This window comes from Amblyraja radiata, chromosome 27 (genome assembly GCF_010909765.2).
Source record: "Amblyraja radiata isolate CabotCenter1 chromosome 27, sAmbRad1.1.pri, whole genome shotgun sequence".
NCBI lineage: Eukaryota > Metazoa > Chordata > Chondrichthyes > Rajiformes > Rajidae > Amblyraja > Amblyraja radiata.
Window position 1 is genome coordinate 21,208,315 of NC_045982.1, and position 21,533 is coordinate 21,229,847.

A 21,533-nucleotide genomic window follows, 5' to 3' on the forward strand; every position below is an offset into this window, starting at 1 on the left:
GAGCTGTGTAAATTCTGTTTAAGTAGTTTAACTCTGTAAATTGTCGAACAACAGTGATGACCCCGATGAATTACCAATATTATGCTTTGAAGTTTCGGATGACAGTAGTGAATTTTTCGGATTGGAAGATTAGAATGATTTACGTTTATGTAATCTTTGTTCCGTGCACAATTAAATGTTATTTTATTCTAAACGCTGTATTATTTTTATTACCGCACCGGTGTATACATTATCTGTGGTTTGCACTGGGAATGGCTGCGAATGGAAATGACCGCCAGCACGGTCTGTCTTTTATTTTTCAAAATTTTGCGACTCAAAATGGAGTTGCGTCTTCGACGCAGCTGCGTCTTCATTACCGGGATATACGGTAATTGAGTCATGTGCAATTGACAAAATCTTTGAAAAAAATAGATATAAAAAGGATTGTTGAATTGAAGGTTAATTCATCACTGTGTAGTTCTGTTTTTCTGTCCTCATACATTTACGTACATGCAGCACATTTTGTTTGAAATAGATTTTGGGCCATAGATGCATTGGTATGGGAGAAACCTGCTAGAACAATGATCATTTTAGTTACAAATCTATCATTGCAACATTGAGCAGTTTTATTGAATGGCTCCTCAAAGTATCCACCATGTACAATGCCAATGCATTATCCTTGTCCTGTGGAGCTTTGGAGTTGGATCAAATCTTTTGCCTTCGCTTTTATTAACTTTTTTTTTCGCATCTGGGTTTTGCTGGTATTTAATGACCACCCCTAATTGCCATTGAGAAGGATGTAGTGAACCGCTTTTGTGAACTGTTTTCCCTTAACATAATATACAGGGCAAGGCAAAGCTTGAGAGGAAAATCTTCAGTAAAACCAATGAGGTTAATATATTGGGAGTCTAAACCATCGTCAGGATCACGGAGATGGGGTCTTGATTGGGATTGGATCAAGGAAGTGAAGAACAATGTAGGGGTGATTCCACCACTGATCTATGCACCAGGAACAATATACAGCAGGCAATTAACCTTCCTGCTACATGGGAAGAAACCGGAGCACCCAGAGGAAACCCACACAGTCGCAGGGAGATTGTACAAATTCCACACAAACGGCACCCGAGTTCAGGATTGAACCCGAGGCCTCTGGGGTTCAAGACAACAGCCCTTCTAGCTGTGCCACTGTGCTGCACAGTTGCCCGATCCCCCCAGGACAAACCATTCCTGAATTCCAACGCTTGTCTCTGCGTAGCAGTGGGGCCTCTGGAATTGGTTTGGAAATGTTCCCCCCAAAGGCGGCGTAACAACTTTGACAGCTGCCGAAGTTCCACCCCTAGGTTTACCAACTGTAAGGCAGGGCATCCTAAACTGTTTTGACATTCTGAGACTTATAAAAATAATTAAAAATAGTAAACAACTAATTTTTTTTAACTCTTTGTAAGGATGCAGAGAAGCTTTACCAGAATGATGCCTGGATTTGGGGGTATTAGCTGCAGGGAGAGGTTGGACAGACTTGGATTGTTTTCTCTCGAATGCCGAAGGTTGTGGGGAGGCACAATTGAAGCATATAAAATTATCAACGGCATAGATAGGGTGGGTAGTCAGAACCTTTTACCCACGGTGGGAAAACACAAACACTGGAGTTTAGAGGGGCAAAGTTGAAAGGAGATATGTGGGGCATTTTATTTTTTACACAGACAGTGGTGAGTGCCTAGAATGCATTGCCGGGGTTGGAGGTTTTGGCAAATAGGATAATGCCATTTGAAAGACTTTTGGATAGGCATATAGATATTATAGGAGTGGAGGAATATGGATTATGTGCAGGCAAGTGGGAGTTGGTCTTGTATCATGTCTGGCACAGACACTGTGGACAGAAGGGCCTGTTCCGGTGTTGCACTGTTCTATGCTCCATACTCTGTGTTCCATGTTATCAGACACACTGGAGTGCAGGTTAATGTAATGCTGTTTAGAATATCACAGTGCTGAATTAGGCTGTGAGGATTCCTACCACGTTCAAACAGTTGGAAGACAGAAAAGTCTGGTGCAACTTTAACATGACAGTACAAAGCTAATTAGGTGCTGGTTCTGTCTGATGTCGAAATTCGACTGAAAACTTGTCTGTGAGACCTGTTGGAAGAGCCTTTTATCTTTCAATTATCCAGAAAATTCTTTGAATATAGTGAAATGCATTTTCTTGTTGTTTTTTTTGGAAAATAGTCACACTTGTGGCTGCAATCTATTGATGCTCAGGCTTTTCAATACGTTGTGCAGAATTAATAACATCATCCCCATAAGTATTTGCCTTCAAAGGGAAGCTTTGGCACATTATCATCCATCACAATCTAATGATTTTTCTCATTTGCTTGAAATGGTAGTGGGGAGGTGAGGGGAGAGCATTATCAGTCTCTCAGCAGCTTTGGAGTTGGATCAAATCTTTTGCCTTCGCTTTTATTAACATTTGTTTTTGGCATCTGGGTATTGCTGGTATTTAATGACCACTCCTAATTGCCATTGAGAAGGATGTAGTGAACCGCTTTTGCTAACTGTTTTCCCTTAACATAATACACAGGACAAGGGTAAAAAGTGGAAAGAAAGCTACTAAATAAATGTCACACTCTGTTGAGTGTAGCCAAGATCCAAATATCACAAAATATGACATGGACATCCTTTGGATTATTACAGTTTATAACATAACCACTACCACACCACATATTAATATACATTCAAGGCTGATTGATAGTTAATAGCTGGAAAAAGCACCTGTCAAAGGTTATTTTGATAGGGTATCCTGGTTCAGCTTCAATCACCCACACACAGTTCAGAGAATCCTTGTAAAACCCTGGCCAACCTGGAGATAATATCATTCCACTTGGAGCAGTCAGGTGACCTCCACACGGCGCTGTGGGAAAATAGAGACAAAGTGAGGTCCATTTCAGTCACTTAGTAAGATTCCGATTATTTTCTCATTTTCAGGTTTAGGTGAAAAGATAACAGTGTTTGTTTGAATTTGTTCGAAGCAAGTTTATCCATAATCTCAAAGCCATGGACCAGAGAGCAGTCCTGAACTACTATCTACGGCACAGTGGCATAGTGGTAGGGCTACTGCCTTACAGTGCCAGAGACCCAGGTTCGATCCTGACTACAGGAGCTTGTCTGTGCAGAGTTTGTACGTTCTCTCCGTGACCTGCGTGGGTTTTCTCTGAAATCTTCGGTTTCATCCCACACTCTAAAGACGTACAGGTTTGTAGGTTAATTGGATTGGTATAAAAGTAACAAAATTGTCCCTAGTTTGTGTAGGGTAGTGTTAATGTGCGGGGATTGTTGGTCGGCATGGACTCGGTGGGTCGAAGGGCCTGTTTCCGCACTGTATCTCCAAACTAAACTAAACTAAACCTCATTCGTGACCCTCGGACTATCCTTGATTGGACTTTGCTGGCTTTACCTTGCACTAAACATTATTCCCTTATCATGTATCAATACACTGTAAATGGCTCAATTGTAATGTCTTTTCATTGACTGGATAGCACGCAATTCAAGCTTTTCACTGTACCTTCGTACACGTGACAATAAACTAATCCGAAACTTGATTGTGGGATTAGCCTAAGTAAAATGGATACAATGGACCTAATGGTCTCTTGTAATTTCAGCTTTAGATGGCTCACATAAATTTTAAATTAACTGGGCAATTTCCAAATGAGTCTGCAGTATATCCCTGACTGTTATGTAGCAATCTTCCACTTCATGCAATTATTGTTAGCTTCAATACTTTAGTGGGGATAAATGGTAAAACAACTGACACTAATGCAAAATGAGGGCCTTCAAATAGATAGATAATGGAAAACAGACATTTGCTGTTTTCTGATAACAATACATAATCTGGAGTTTTACAATCTTCAGAAACCATAGTAATAAATATAGTAGAAATATTTTACATGGAAATAATCAATGAGCAATGTTGAAACATGAATTCTCAGCTGAAAGTGAGCTCTGACAGATAATTCAAATCCATAGACAAATATGCACATTTCACTAAAAGCAATTGAACCCCCATTGAGTGTTTTTTAAGTATACACATTCACATCAGCCTTCTTGAAACATTGTCAGTCTGTGATGTCTTGCGTTTCCAGATAATTTTCAAATCAAAATGCCTAAATATATGCAGTGCTACTTTTTACTGACTAACTTGGCAATCACCAATGCTTCATGAAACAGATTTGAATAAACCAGACCATTTTGCCACATAATTAGTGAAATGTTAATATGATAATTAATGTTGTTCGGCCCATTGTTACTGTTCCAGCTATATCCAAGAGCAATTCATCTGCTTTCATTCACCCAACATTTCCCTAGTGCTACGAATATTATTTTCTCTTTTCTCAGCACCATTTTGTACAACCACGCCTGAGACATTAATGTAAAGTAATGCAGTGGTTTGGCTACTGAACTTTAGGGAATTCCACAGTACAGTTCTCCCATATCTAGGAAACAACTATTCACCAAATTCTCTGTTTCATGTCACTGAGCCAATGTTCTATCTATTTGTTCCATGAACTCTGATTTTGATTACAAGTCTACTATTTGGTATTTTATCAAACATCTTTTGAAAATGCATATACTTACATACTGCTTTACCCTCATAAATCCTTCTGTGTTACATCACCAAAACATTAAAATGTGATTTAAGCATGGTTTTCTCGAACAAGTCCTTGCTGCCATTTCCTAATGAAACCACACTTGCAAAAATGGCTGATGGTTCCATCTCTGATTATTATTTCTGAAAGTTTCCCTATCTCTGAGACTTTAGACTTTAGAGATAGAGTGTGGAAACAGTGCCCACCGAGTTCACATCGACCAGCGATGTCCCTGTACACCAGCACTATCCTATACACTCGGGACAATTTTACTGCAGCCATTTAACCTACAAACCAGCACATCTTTAGAGTGTGGGAGGAAACCAGAGCACCCAGAGAAAACCCATGCGGTTACAGGGAGAACATACAAACTTTATACAGACATGATTGAACCGCGGTCATGATTGAATCAAGGTATCTGGGGCTGTAAGGCAGCAATTCTACCATTGAGCCAATGTGCCACACTAAAGATTGAACAGAAATGCCCGCTTGAACTCTCATGGAATTTTTTGCAGCCTATATCTTCCAAATATATCTACCATTGGACCACTGAAGTTTAGTTTTAGAGATACATAAATGCTATTAAGTCACTCCACCCAAAAGGAGGTGCAGACGGACTACATTTAATCACAGACTCGAATCTTGCTGAGTTAGTTGTTCCTTAGCAAATTAACACAATGGCCAAGTTTGGGTCTTTAAATTCAAATCAGCTTCATGGTCATTCTTTTCAGGGCATGTAAAAATAAAACTATGCCTACAAACCAAAGCCCACATACATGGAGAGATAGGATTATATTTAGACCAGTACATGGAACTCAGTTTGTGTAAGTCTCCTTCACAGGATGCAATTATTACTTGGCAAAAATAAAGCATGCTTACAATGAGTACAAGTAATCCGACACTTTCATTATCTCAAGTTTACTAAGCTTGCAAAAAGATAAATCCTACAGTGAAGGTTGGAACACTTATTTTCTGCTGTTCAACTCAAAAGGAACAGTGGGGGCTCCTTTGAAATGTGTTTATCTCATTTGCCTAATATTGTTCAGTGCATTAATTTAACTTATAAAAAAATCCATTGCAGTTTATCCACAGGAAGCAAGCAGTGTCTAGGTTGCCATTTATTTTGTGTGCATGCAGTCTCAAGTTACCCGCACAATTTTAACTGAATAACATTACGCTTTGCACAGTTTAGATAACTATTCTGAGGTCTCAATCTTCTTGTCAAAGCACATGCACCCATGCACACTTATTTACACATCCTCAATTTCATCAAAACTGTCTGTTAGTAACACTCCAATAATCAATTCCCCCTGATGTACTGACATGCTCTTTGCTGTTAAAAGTAGATTTAACCATTAAAAAAAAGATTGCACTCTTTGGACACATTATTGTTTTATTTTACCTCAACTGTTATAAATAAATATCCCTACATCAGGCCAAAAGCAACTACGAGGCCAAAATAGTAATTATTAAAAATAATAGGCATTATGGTGCCAGAGGTAAAATATATAATTCATAGTTGACATTATAAATCACAGCAATAATAGCATTTTCTTTGCACTCTACTTCACAAACTGTGAGGAGATTTTCTTAGGGATTCATATCAGTAAGGTCATAAGTGATAGGAGCAAAATTAGGTCATTCAACCCATTGTCAACTCCATCATTCAATCATGGCTGATCTATCTCTACCTCCTAATCCCATTCTCCTGCCTTCTCCCCATAACCCCTGACACACAATAAACCTGAATTTTCCCAATAATACTGATGTCTTTACCTCTCATCAACAAAATCACTGTTGAAAATATTCCACCAAGGTTTAAACTAACTGAGACAAAGCTTTTATTTTACACATATTACTACTTTTCTGTGAACCCTTTTGTTAAAATTGGTATATAAAGGCATGAACAGGCTGAATTTTATTTTTATATCTTAGTACAATTATACAACGATTCTATGTTTCCTCTATTGAAATAAGTATTAAATGATTTAACTATAAAGTTCAGATCATACCAACAAAAGTAGAAATAACTCATCCAGGCTACAATCCCACAGAATTGCATTCTTCTGATTATTAAACATATTGTCCCTAAACTAGATTACCTTCACATAGTGGTACAGCATTGTTCCAGACCACATTTCCATCTTTCAGGATACAGGAGATAGTTTCTGATCCATGCGTCTTGAGAAATCCTTCCTCACAGAGAAAGGATACAGTGCTTCCCAGCTGAAGACTTTCCCCAAAACGTCTCCCATTCACTGGAACTCCTGGATCGGGGCATTCATTGTGTCTGAATGCTGAAAATGTACAAAAATAGTAATGTTAAAAACAGAAAGTACACATCCTCCAATAAGAGATAATATATTTGAACAAATGAAACAAGTATCCTGCTCACGAATTAGGGGGACATTTTTCTACATGAAATTCCATCTGGTATTCCTTGTTTCAATTTATCCTATTAAACACTGAGTTTGAACAGCAAAGTATAAAATATCATTGGAATTATCTTCATCATAGATTTTAGCATACCAAAAGAGACATGCAAAGCTCCCAACATAAGAGTTCATAACACATTGGAGTAGAATTAGGCAATTCAGCCCATCGAGTCTGCTCTGCCATTCTTTCATGGCTGATGTATTTATTTCTCTCAACCCCATTCTCCTGCCTTCTTCCCATAACCTTTGATACCGCCATCTCAGCAATAAAAATATCCAATAACTTGCCCTCCACCCCCGTCTGTGGCAATGAATTCAACAGATTCACCATCCTCTGGCTAAATAAATTCATCCTCATTTCCATTCTAAAGGTATGTCCTGTAATTCTAAGGCTGTTCCCTCTGGCCCTTGACTCTCCCATTACTAGAATCACCCTCTCCGTTTCCACTCTATCCAGCCGTTTTATTATTTGGTACGTTTCAATGAGAACCCACTCGTCCTTCTCAACTCCAGCGAGTACAGGCCCTGAGCCTTCAAACACTCTGCACACAATAACACATCACCCACGGTATCATTCTCACAAATCTCCTCTGGGTAATGTTGCCAACTTTCTCACTCCCAAATAAGGGGCAAAAGCAAGCAAGCAAGCAAGTTTATTTATAATAGGTCAGAATATGGGACAAATTCCCGACGGCAATTCGTTGACCGGATCGGCTGTGGCCGGGTGAATGATGAGTTGGCCCGGGTGCTGGACTGCACACAAAGCCCAGCGGGCGGGCCAGCTGAGGAGTTTTGGCCCGCGTGATGTCGCACGCAAAGTCCGGCACCCCGTCCAACTCATGAACCAATGATTGGCCATGAGAAGGAGGGGGTGGCAGTGTCGGCGGTAAACGAAGGTCCGAAGGTCGGACAGCTGGCCGTGCTGATGACCGATGAGGCCAAGGGCGAGGCGCTGCTGCTGCTGCACTATGTCGGGACGGGTGAGGCAGAGCCGGATGCCATGCTCTGACCCGTCAGTCCCCTCAACCCGAGTTACAGCAGCCAAATACGGGACAAGGGTGGTCCTGTACGGGACAAACCAATTTAGCCCAAAATACAGAATGTCCCGGTTAATACGGGACAGTTGGCAACCCTACCTCTGGGCCCTCTCCAACACTTCCTTCCTCAGATATGGGGTCCAAAACTGCTCACATCTCAATAGCTTCACCATTTATCAAAGTGCTCGCATGGCAGCCAAATATTCACTTAACTTCACTACAATTCTATCACTTATATCCAAGTAAATGATGAGGAAAGACATTCTTGCCATAGAGGGAGTACAGAGAAGGTTCACCAGACTGATTCCTGGGATGGCAGGACTTTCATATGAAGAAAGACTGGATAGACTCGGCTTGTACACGCTAGAGTTTAGAAGTTTGAGGGGGGATCTTATAGAGACTTACAAAATTCTTAAGGGGTTGGACAGGCTAGATGCAGAAAGATTATTCCCGATGTTGGGGAAGTCCAGGACAAGGGGTCACAGTTTAAGGATAAAGCGGAAATCCTTTAGGACCGAGATGAGAAAAACATTTTTCACACAGAGAGTGGTGAATCTCTGGAACTCTCTGCCACAGAAGGTAGTTGAGGCCAGTTCATTGGCTATATTTAAGAGGGAGTTAGATGTGGCCTTTGTGGCTAAAGGGATCAGGGGGTATGTAGAGAAGGCAGGGATGGGATACTGAGTTGGATGATCAGCCATGATCATACTGAATGGCGGGACGGGCTCGAACGGCCGAATGGCCTACTCCTGCACCTATTTTCTATGTTTCTATGTTTCTATGACCACTGGATGTTTAAGAAGGAACTGCAGATGCTGGAAAATTGAAGGTAGACAAAAATGCTGGAGAAACTCAGCGGGTGAGGCAGCATTACTGACTAGTCATTTGATGAATAATATATATTGTCACATTGGTTTGAACAATTGGAAATTATTCCTTGCCGCTTATATGCAGTTCAGATGAAAATTGATACCATTCTGTAACTATTCATGACCGTTTTCAAACTCCTAGCATGAAACTAATTGAAATATAATCCCATGAATCATATCCTTAGGTAGAGGGTCCACAACCATTCACTCACTCTATCACAGTAGTAATAGAGTATGAACTATCTACAGGATGCAGCAACTCACCAAGAGTCGTTCGACTTTCCAAACCTTCACAGGATAGAAGGTCAATGGGACAAAAACATGGGAACACCAACATCTGGAAGTTCCCTCCAAACCACACACCATCCTGTCTAGGAAATGTATCTTCATTTCTCCACCATCACTGGGTCAAAATCCCAGTCCTTCCATATGGCACTGTGTATGTACTAGACTTCAAGAGCTGCAGCAATTTAAGAGGGCAGGTCACCACTATCTTCTCAAAGGGCAACTGGGTACGAGCAATTAAATGTTTGCTCAGCCTGTGAAGCCCACATCCATTGAATGATTAGATTGAGTTGAAGTACTTACTGTCATCAATCTCTGCCTTTAAGGAGACTTTAAAAATATTAGGCATGGTGCACATATAAAACGTTTATCCTCATGGTCTCCGAATAAAAGTCATCCCTATGATCTTAACATCTTTACTGTTCGATCTTCGAAGCATTTTCAAATATTCTCTCTTGATTCCTTTTAACTGTATCCAGCATTTATCCCTATTTTCAATTTGTGAAGCTGACTGTGAAGTATTAACTAACCCTCAATGATATTGTTTCAATAGTTGAAAATGCTTTTAGTCTGTACAGATATTAATCTGCCTTCCTTTAATAAGTCCGAAGACTTCCCATAATTTAGACTCAATTGATGTTGACAAAATTCCGAGTCTCACCACTTTATTCTTTACCACTTATAAAATGTTTATCCTGAGGCATCAGATTATAGATCATCACTTTTTATCCATTGAAGTCTGGTCTTGATGTCCTTTCCAGAAAAATGCATTGCAATTACAGTACATGCCCTTAAAAATAATCTTACATACTTATTTTTCTTCCATGTGCTTAATCCTACTTTAATGAAATCACAAAGGAGTATAATTGGACTCATCAAACTTCACCCGGCATCAGATTAAGATTCTGGGAACGAGCACAAATTATGCACTTACTGATGGCAAGAGCTGAAATGAAATAAACATTCCAAGTTGCTGGAACTGGTGTTTCACAGTTTACTACCTCAGAAACTCAAGCCCTAGCATAATGGGCCTGAGTTAATGAACACAAAAGTTTGGCAGATACTCTGAAGAAACTGCCCTTTGCCAGATTTTTCCCTTGTGTATGAATATAGTGGTGCTTATGTGTTTGATGGTGCTGATTCAGTGCAGAACATCAAAAACAAAATGTCTTAAAAAAAATAGTTATAATTAGTTTGTAGTCAATAGGAATGGTCTTGGTCCAGTGTTGGCAGCAGAGGAGAGGAGCAATTATGTCTGTTGATCAGTGAAGCATGAACATTGCAGTCCAGTGATTCTGAGGTCTTTGGAAGATGACTGGTCTGTTTATGTTTTCTGTGGAGAATGGAATGGAGATCTGATAGAGGGATGTTTGAAATACTTCCCATTACATCCAACTAAATAAAGGAATGTGTAATTCAGCAAATTATGAAATATACGCTTGCACATGATTTCATCTGTTTTCTATGTGAAAAGATTTCCACAGCTAAGTCAAGGGAAGGTAAATCGCAATTTTTCTTGTTTTCTTGTGCTGCAAGTAGTCTAGTTTAGTTTAGAGATACAGCATGGAAACAGGCCCTTCGGCCCATTGGGTCCACGCTGACCAATGATCCCCGCACATTAACACTATCCTACATACACTAGGGACAACATTTACATTTACCAAGCCAATTTGCCTACATACCTGTATTTCTTTGGAGTGTGGGAGGATATTGAAGATCTCTGAGAAAACCAACGCAGGTCATGAGAGAACATACAAACTCCGTACAGACAGCACCCATGGTCGGAATCAAACCCGGGGCTCCGGCGCTGCAAGCACTGTAGGGCATCAACTCTACCGCAGCGCCAACGTGCCGCCCATCATAGAGCTCCATCATTCCAGTCCCCAAGAAAAGTAAAATGACCTGTCTCAATGACTACCATCCAGTCACTAACATTTACCATTATGAAATGCTATGAACGATTGGTTATGGCCCACATCTATACTGGTCTCCTGTACAATTTAGATCACTTACAATGTACAAACAGGAAAAGTAGGACTACAGGGATGCCATCTCCTTTGCACCATATCCAGCTCTGGGTCACCTAGATACCTATATCAAGTGCTTCATTCATTGACAGCTCAGCCATCAACATCGTACCAAATAAGCTCATCTGCAACTGGCTTTTGATTTTCCTGTCAAGCAGTCCTTAGTAGATCCTAACATTTTCTCCACCCTCTCATCCAACACTGGTGCTTCTCAGGGTCGTGTGCTCAGTTCCCTCATCTACTCCCTGTGCAGGTGGTTCTGCTGCAATGCGTGTTATCATGATTTGAATTGGATGTAACACAATTGATGAATCGGGATTACTATTTGTTTTATGTGGACCGGATTAGTTACAATGCGGTTTCCATCAAGAACGAGAGACCCATTTCAAAGTTACTTTGAAAATTGACAAGCAGATAAAAAGCAATCTGAATTGAATTTTTTTATTTGTCATTCAAAAACAAGTTTGAACGAAAACTAGGGAAAATAAACTGTTTCTATGTAACATCCATGCAGCAATCAGACACTATTTTTTCTTTCAAACACAGTCTATCTGTTTCCCTGCTGGTGACCAGTGAAAATAACACAAAACACTTCTATTGACACTGTGTTATGATACTAACTTAAACAATCAGTCTTCAATATGTTTGGCTTGCAGTACCAAGAATAAACTTGTAGCTATTAAAAAGATTTTTTTTTGAAAATGTGAGAAAAATGACTTTACTTTTGCAAGTCAGAAACACTCTAGCCCATTGCACTGTTTTCACCATTCACTCAGTTGTTTATATATTGTGATTTTTCTTGTATCTCATTTTTAAGGAACGGCAATATATAATTGCAAAACAACCTGTAAACTCATGACTGTGTGCCAAGTGCAGTGACGACTCAAGCTCCGAAATGATCTTTGTCTTTGCCAAAGATACTACTGTTGTCGGCCAGATCAACAACAAAGATGAGACGAAGTACAGGAAAAAGATTGGGAGTCTTGAGTTGTAGCACAAGGACAACAAACGAGCCCGTAACATCACAAGACAAAATAATTGGTTGTTGACCTATGGAAGCCTCTGGGTGAACATAACCCTGTTCTTATCAAGGGAGCTACTGCAGTGATGGTCTATAGTTTCAGGTTTCTTGGCATTCACATCACCAGCAACCTCACCTGATCTTGTGACACTGATGGATGATCAAGAAAGGGGATCAGGGTAATTACTTCCTTTGGTGTCTGAGAAGAATCGGCAGTCCTTATGGATTCTCTTGAACCTCTATGGAATGCTAAAGAATATGTGTTGATGGGTTGCATGTCAGCCCCGTATAGCCACTGCTCTGCTGTTAACTGCCTAAATCTGCAGTGCATGGTGAACACAGACGGGTTTGTTATTTCCTTCCATGCAGTTCATCTTCACGGTGGGTTACACCAGCAGGGCTGAAAGTATCGACAAGGACAGGCCACTCCCTTTTCTGTCTTCTCCATTCTCAGAGGGGGTACAGGAACCTGAGAGCTCAGAAATCAGATTTAAGAACAACTGCTTCCACATGGCCATCAGACTCCTGAATTAATCATCTCTTTCACACCCCATTTGTTAGAGGTGCTGCTCTAACTCATATTACTATCTCACTCGGTTTTTACATTATTGTACTTAAGTATTTGTTATTATTTGTACCATTTCGGATCGCACTCCAATCTTTGCACCATTCTGCTGTTCTGCTTCAGTTGTTTTACTTATTATTGTATCTATCATTACAATATACTGTTTATTCTTGGAGCTGCATGTGAACAAGTAATTTCATTGCAACCCAGTATATATGGCAATAATCTAATTAAAATCAATATCTTATTGTGTCGGAAGGAACTGCAGATGCTGGTTTAAACTGAAGATAGACACAAAAAGCTGGAGGAACTCAGCGGGACAGGCAGCATCTCCGGTAACCCCGGACGGAGTTCCCTCTCTCTCCATCCCTTCCCTATCCAAGTCGCACTAGCTTCCTGTTTTCACTCAACAAACAGCTAACAATGGCATGTTTCCTTTATCACCATTACTTTTTGCATCTCTCTCTTTATCTCTCCACATCACCATCTATATCTCGTTTCCCTTTCCCCTGACTAGTCTGAAGATGGGTCTCGACCTAAAAAGGTCACCAATTCCTTCTCTCCAGAGATGCTGCCGGTCCTGCTGAGTTACTCCAGCTTTTTGTATCTAAACAAGAGTCAAGAGACAAGAGACATTTATTGTCACATGCACCAATTGGTACAGTGAAATTTGTGGTTATCTTATAGCAAGCTATTTGAAGAGGCCTCAAACTGCGATGAAGGCAGCTTGAGGGTTAGTGAGGCATCTCTGCCTTCCCCAGCCAGTTAATGTTCCCCATTTAATATTACCAAATTAAATAATTAAGCTACTTTTACTTTAGGATCACAGGTCACAATCCCAGCTTGGTCCTGGTAAAATTAAAACAAAACTTAAGTCACAGTCATAGAAATGATACAGCATACAAAAAGGCCATATGACCCACTTTGCCTAGTCATTATCAAGTACCTATCCATGCTGATCTTACTTTCTAACACTTAGAGTCATAGTCATAACTTCAACACTTGGCCCACAGGCTTCTATGTCATCATGTTTCAAGTGCCCATCTGAATAGTTCTTAAATGCTGTGTGCTGTAAGTACCTGGCCCCAACAGCCCCTCAGGCAGCATATTCCAGACTTCAACAGCCCTTCAGATGAAAGAAGTTCATCCTCAAAGACCACCTAAATCATTTCTGAAGAGGGGTCCCGACCCAAAACATCAACTATTCATGTTCCACAGAGACGCTGTCTGATCCACTGAATTAGTCCAACACAGTGTGTCTTACAAAATGATTTCAGCATCTGCATTTTCTTGCATCTACAAATCATTTATTCTAAATGTATGGTGCCTGGTAATACATACTTCAACAGAGGGAAAATATTTCTCACTGTGCAGCTACATATGCCCCTCATAATTTTGTAAACGTCAATCTGAGCCAGCCTCAGCTTTTTCCACCCCCCCAAAGAAACCCCCAGCCTGTCCAGTCTTTATCACCAGTATGTTTCAGTTTGGCCTAATTTTCAATGCAGTCTCACCAACATCTTATACAACTGCAACATGATCTCACAACTACCATACTCAATACTCTTGACTGATGAAGGCCAATGTGCCAAAATCCTTTTTGACCACCTTACCGACCTGCGACTCAACCTTCAAGGAACCATGCACCTGATCTCCCAGATCCCTCTGCTCTACAACACTCCCAAGAGCCCTACTGTGTAGGTCCTACCCATGTTAGACTTTCCAAAATGCAACACCTCACATTTCCCTGTATTAAATTCCACCATCCATTCCTCCGCCCACCTAGCCAATCGATCAAGATCCTGCTGCAATTTTTCACAACCTTCTTCACTATCTGCAAAACCACCCACTTTTGTATCATCAACAAACTTGCTAATCTTGCCATGTATGTTCTCATGCAAATCATTGATGCAGAAGACAAACAGTAATGGGCCCAGCACTGAACCTTGAGGCACACCATTTGTCACAGGCCTCCAGTCCGAGAAGTAACCTTCCACCATCACCCTCAGCATCCTTCCATTAAGCCAATTTTCTATCCATTCAGCTATCTCCTTGGATCCCATGCATTCTAATTTTCCAGAGCAGCTCTGCTGTATTTAAAGACAACTTGTAAATTTCAATCAGGGCTCCCGCAATTTCCTCTCTAGTTTCCCACAATGTCCTCGGATATATCTGATCAGGCCCTGGAGATGTATCTACCTTCATACACGATAGTCCTTGATTATGTTGGCTGATTTCTCTAGGTATAGAATAGAATAGAATTGAATACATTTATTGTCATTGCACAACAACTGTACAACGCAATTCCATTGCATCTCCTTCGGTGTGTACGGGAAGCGGGAAGTGCAGATGGACCCAATGGTTGGGTGCTTGGTCTGTGTGTTGGACTGAGCTACATCCACAACCACTTTAATTTCCTGCGGTCTTGGGCAGAATTGTTCCCAATTGAATCTGTGATGTAACCCAACAGTATGTTTTCTATGGTGCACCTGTTGAGGTTTGTACTTGGCCTTTCATCATTCAATATTCGGCCCACCATGGTGATGTCATCTGCAAACTTGTACAGGGAGATGGAGCAGAATTTGGCTGCATTATTGTGAGTGTATAGAGAGTATCGTAGGGGACTGGGAACATATGCTCATGGGGCACCGGTGATGAGAATTAGTGTGGAGGATGTGTTGTTGCCTTATTTAGAATTCATCTAAGTCTCAAAATTTAGGATTATTCAAAGTCCACTAACTCAATCCTGTTTCTGCCAATTTATTCTTGATTTTACATTCAACCACCACTGTAAAATAACCTTTGTTGTCAAATGCCAAGAATAAACCACAGGTATACTCCACTTCCATCAACCCCAAGCTTATGTGTTTATGAAACCCTCCAAAGACTTACATCAATGGAACTTATCCCCAGATACCAGTTGTTTCAAATAAATGAATGTTCTTATGCATCTTGTCTTTTTGCACTTCCAATTTAAGGACTGTTCATCTGCAAAACTGGACAACTTCAGCAGAATCTCTGGGCAATTTCTTCTGCCATGTACAGCCAGCTCATTTTCTGCGTGGTATTGAATTATTCATGCTGTTTCCTTCATTACAATTTCTTCTTTTCTTACTTGAATTTCATAACATTTCATTACAATTTCTTTTCCCATTGTTAAGTTCTTCCACTTGGCCACCATACTGATGAAGACGCTCGAGCACTTTGTATCGAGAGAAAAGCTATCTCTGTTATAATTCCATTCACAGAATGTCATTCATTCTTCCCTCCGGATCATTTAATTTTAATATTGTCACTCCACAATAGCTTTGAGATTATAATTAATATTAAAAAAGGCAAGAGTAATTTGTCAGGTTTACACAAAGGATTAAGACCAACTGCAATCTTCGGGTTATAAAGGGCTAATTGAGGATAGGGAATAAAACAGGGAAAATTGGGGTGAGGAGGTAACAGGGCGGACAGGACAATGTTAATAATTGAACAGGAGGAGAAGAAGAGAGAAGGAGAAAAGGAGAAGTGAAATGTGGAAGGAAAGTGGATAAGCAGAGGCAAATGGAAAAAATTAATTTCACAAAGATTTACAGCACAGAAACAGGCCATTCTGCCCTCTGGTGTGTTTGCTCCAAAATGTCTCAAAGCGAGAAATACTGTTCACACCATCAATATTCTTTTCCATTCCTTTCTTCCTTGAATGATTGTAGAGTGAAAGAGAGATACAGCATTGAAACGGATTATTAAATCTTATATATGTTGAATATAGAGAAAAGTAAAAAAGCACACTGCTCCTGAAGATGCAATGGCAGAGAGTCAATGAGGGCCAATGGATTCAGGCAATGGCCTAGAAAGCATATCGACTGGGACTGTGTTACTCTATTGTATAAACTACATATAACTTATTTTACAAGTGGAATCCAATTGCCATTGTTTTCTGACTGAATTGCGTCAATCCAGATATTCAATGGAGCACATTGGGCCATTAAGTACAACGTGCATCTTTTGCACATGGGATACATTCATTCCCATCCAATATTTTGAATTGAAGCAGTTGCATCTAAGGTGGTCTCTGAGAGAGTATTTTGAAAGCCAGTAATGGGAATCAGGCCCAGGGAGTTGCTCTTTACTTTTTTTTTGTTTAGTTTTGAGGTACAGTGTGGAAACAAGCCCTTTCGCCTACCGAGTCCGCACTGACCAGCAATCCCCGCACATTAACATTATCCTACACACGCTAGGGACAAATTTACATTTATAGATTTATACCAAGCCAATTAACGTACAAACCTGTACGTTTTTCTCATATGGGAGGAAACTAAAGAACTCAAAGAAATCCAATGCAGGTCATGGGGAGAACGTACAAACTCCGTACAAACAAGCACCCAAAGTCAGGATCGAACCAGGGTCCCTGGCGCTGTTAGGCAGCAACTATACCGTTACACCACCTGATCACATGATTCAGTCTGATTTTACCATTTACTTTCCCATTCCAGGAATCCAATCTCCAACTCCATCCTGAAAAACACGAATGTCTAGGAACCCTCTACATTTGATCGGTGATTCTGAATCACACACTGAGGATTGAGTTTATTCTTCTTAATTCTGCATACATTTAAAATCAAATTTCAAAACTGTCCCTTGTTTCCTTCATCAAGGTGTAGCAGGAAGCTGACAGCTTCATAGCTCATGTTGAAAAATACTAGCATCTTCTCAAGTGGTAATGCAGGTAAATATCTCAATAAAGCTGTTCCTATTAAGTGTGGACACTGGAATTGATGATGGAAATATTGAAATAATGGTGAAATATATGAATTTACAACAGTTACATCTATGTGCTCAGATTATTTCTGTTCTCAAATCATGCATCAACCCCGATATGCCCGGCCTTAATTTTCCCATTCCATCAAGCCACACACGACCAATCAGCTTATATTACTGATTTCTCATTCTTCCCTGGAGGAGATGCAATTCTAATTCAATCAAATCATTTTTTACAGATTCAAGTTATTAAGGGATTACTACATGATTTCTTTCTCTAGGCTTGATAGACAAATCATGCCAATGCCATTATAGATTTTCATTGCTTTTTGATTCTTTGCCCATGAATTGTTTTAACTCCTTGCTTCAACTCTAAAGAACAATTGCATTTTTTGCTGGCACATTTGGCCATTTCTCATGAAAGCCCACAGAGATGCATGTTGTTAGTCTGTTTATTTATTTCCAACATAAGAGGAGGCCATTTGGCAAGCTGTGTCTAATCCAGCTCGCAGAGAACCCCATCAGTCCCAATTCACCACTTATTCTCTGTAACTCTTCTCTCTCACATATCTCCAATTTGCCTGGCACCCACACATGTATAAATAAATATACATTATAAAATGTTTAGACATTTATGATTCATATAAACTATATTTACATAAATCTCATACAATAGAATGTAATTATATTATTTTAGTTTAAGAGATACAGAGTGGAAACAGAACCTTCGGCGCACTAACCAGCGACCCCAGCAAATTAACACTCTCCTACGCTAGGGACATTTTAAAAACATTTATACCAAGCCAATTAACCCACAAACCTGTACGTCTTTCGAGTGTGCGAGGAAACTGAAGTTTTCAGAGAAAACTAACGCAGGTCACGGGAGAATGTACAAACACCGTACATACAAGCACCCGTATTCAGGATCGAAGCTGTAAGCGGTGTAAGGCAGCAACTCTACCGCTGCGCCACTGTGCCTACCAGCTTATATAAGTATTAACTATATATTATACATAATTATATTATAGTAATATAAATAATTTAGAACAGTCAATTAATATACCAAATAATGCATTTTAGTACACAGACAATGAAAGTGCTAATCTACACAGGATACACCAGGGATCAGATTGAACCCACGTCACTTGAGCCATGAGGCAACAGCACAAATATCTGCTTGGATGTGTGCACGTACTCAGTTTCCAACAAATGGATGTAATGTTTAGGTTAACCTCTCTTTGCCTGGCAAAGGATGGTTGCAATAGTCTCCTTGGGTTCAATCATCTCATCCCAAACCACGGTCCCTTTGCTCTGCCTGGTAAATTTGTAGATGTGCTGGGATCCCTGGATCGGTGGGCCAAAGGGCCTGTTTCCACACTGTACCTCTAAACTCTAAAGACAGGTTAAGTGGTTAATTTAAAGGATTGCTTAGCACAGGTTAATGGAAGAAATTATCAAAGGGCAGGTATGGATGAGTCAATTGCAGGGGTACTGGGAGATAAGGGGAGTGGAACAAATGGGACCGGTGTCCTGGGAGGCAGCATGAACACAATGGGCTGAGAAGCATTATTCAGTGGTAGACAGAAATGCAGGAGAAACTCAGTGTGTGAGTCAGCGTCTATGGAGCGAAGGAAGTAGGCAAAGTTTCGGGCCGAAACCCTTCTTCAGACTGATGTGAGGGTGGGGGGTGGGGTGGCGGGAAGAAGAAAGGAAGAGGGGAAGCCAGTGGGCTGAGGGAGAGCTGAGAAGGGGAGGAGAAAGTAAGGACTATCTGAAATTAGAGAAGTCAATGTTCATACCGCTGGGGAGCAAACTACCCAAGCAAAATATGAGGTGCTGCTCCTCCAATTTACGGTGGTCCTCACTCTGGCCATGGAGGAGGCCGAGGACAGAAAGGTCAGATTCGGAATGGGAGGGGGAGTTGAAATGCTGAGCCACCGGGAGATCAGGTTGGTTAATGCGAACCGAGCAGAGGAGTTGGGCGAAGCGATCGCCAAGCCTACGTTTGGTCTCACCAATGTAGAGCAGCTGACATCTAGAGCAGCGGATGCAATAGATGAGGTTGGAGGAGGTGCAGATGAACCTCTGCCTCACCTGGAAAGACTGCTTGGGTCCTTGAATGGAGTCAGGGGGGGGGGGGGGGGGGGGGGGGAGGTAAAGCGACAAGTGTAGCATTTCTTGCAGTTGCAAGGGAAAGTGTCCGGAGAGGGGGTGGTTCGGGTGGGAAGGGACGAATTGACCAGGGATAATAAGCATTATTCAGTGTTATTTGTAAGTATAAAGTGAGCAGACTACCATGCATCTGTTAGATCAATTTTTTGCAAAAGAACCACTATCAGCCACATCAGTGAAGAGGCAAGAAAAGGCACCGTGTGCTGTGTCCTAATCACATACAAAGCAAGCAGCACATTTGATGATTTCAACTTTGAGTGGCTGCCAAGGTGAATGTTACTTATAGTAACTGTGGCAATCTGCCATAATATCCAGCCTGACACTTGGCAAGGAGAATTTAAGGAAATTACAAAATTGTTCAACTGCAATTCACCAAGGTCTGGGAAATCCTCCAATACGGAAAATAAAAATGTTAATGTCAAGCGCTGCAATTTTGTATTCAGACTACTGTATGGATTATTTTTTTAGAAGAAACATCAATTACAGATTTGGCATTGACACATACTTCTCTGATGATGTGCTCTTTCAGTGACATTTAACTTTTTAACCTTATTTAATGCAAATATTATACATATCTTTTTAAAATGGCATGGTATTGAATTCTCCAGCAAATTAAGTTATTTTATCCAAGGACAAATTTGGCCCATGCAATATGGGAAGAATCACATTAATTTAACATGTTTAAGAAGGAACTGCAGATGCTGGATAAATCGAAGGTAGACAAAAATGCTGGAGAAACTCAGCGTGTGAGGCAGCATCTATGGAGCGAAGGAAATAGGCGACGTTTCGGGTCGAGACCCTTCTTCAGACTCTTAATTGAACATGTAAAGAGCAGCAACTATTACATCCGAGTCTCCTTCTTGTATGTTGTTTCTCAACGTGGCAACAGCTGTAGCATCGATCCATCCCTCTATTGCCTTATCCCTCATCCAAAAGAGATGATCTGAAGTGAGAGACTTTCCCATTTTTACCTTGATCACTTGAACTTTCCATGTACAAACAAGTGCGGCACACGGTAACTCAGCGGTATTGCTGCCTAACGGCGCTTGCCGCACCCGACACCCAGGTTCGATTCTGACTCTGGGTGCTGTCTGTACGATATTTTTACGTTCTCCCTGTGACCGCTTGGGTTTTCTCCGATATCTTCGGTTTCCTCCCACACTCCAAAGATGTACAGGTTTGTAGGTTAAATGACTTGGTATAAGTGTAAATTGTCCCTAGTGTGTCTAGGATAGTATTAAATTGTGGGGATAGTTGGTCAGGGCAAACTCAGTGGGCAGAAGGGCCTATTTTTGTGCTGCATCTCTAATTGACAATAGGTGCAGGAGTAGGCCATTTGCCCCTTCGAGCCAGCACCGTCATTCAATATGATCATGGCTGATCATCCACAATCAATACCCCGTTCCTGTCTTCTCCCCTTTTTCCTTAACTCCTCTATCTTTAAGAGCTCTGTCCAGCTTCTCTTAAAAACATCCCGAGAACCAAACTCCACCACCCTCTGAGGCAGAAAATTCCACACTCACAACTCTCTGTGTCAAAACATTTTTCCTTATCTCCGTTCTAGATGGCTTACCCCTTATTCTTAAACTGTTGCCCCTGGTTCTGGACTCCCCCAACATCGGGAACATGTTTCCTGCCTCTAGTTTGTCCAAACCCTTATTAATCTTATATGTTTCAATAAGATCCCTTCTCATCCTTCTAAATTCCAGAGTATACAAGCCCAGCCGCTCCATTCTCTCAGCATATGATAGTCCCGCCAT

At 40.8% G+C, this 21,533-nt stretch overlaps 1 protein-coding gene across 1 annotated transcript in view; it reads right to left on the reverse strand.

Annotated features, from left to right (window-relative positions):
* The window catches only part of csmd2 (CUB and Sushi multiple domains 2), a 573,225-nt gene that overhangs the window by 384,783 nt on the left and 166,909 nt on the right, over positions 1 to 21,533 (reverse strand). The window contains 2 exon segments of the mRNA XM_033045391.1: positions 2,743 to 2,881; positions 6,716 to 6,910. Of these exon segments, the coding sequence (XP_032901282.1) occupies positions 2,743 to 2,881; positions 6,716 to 6,910 (334 nt within the window).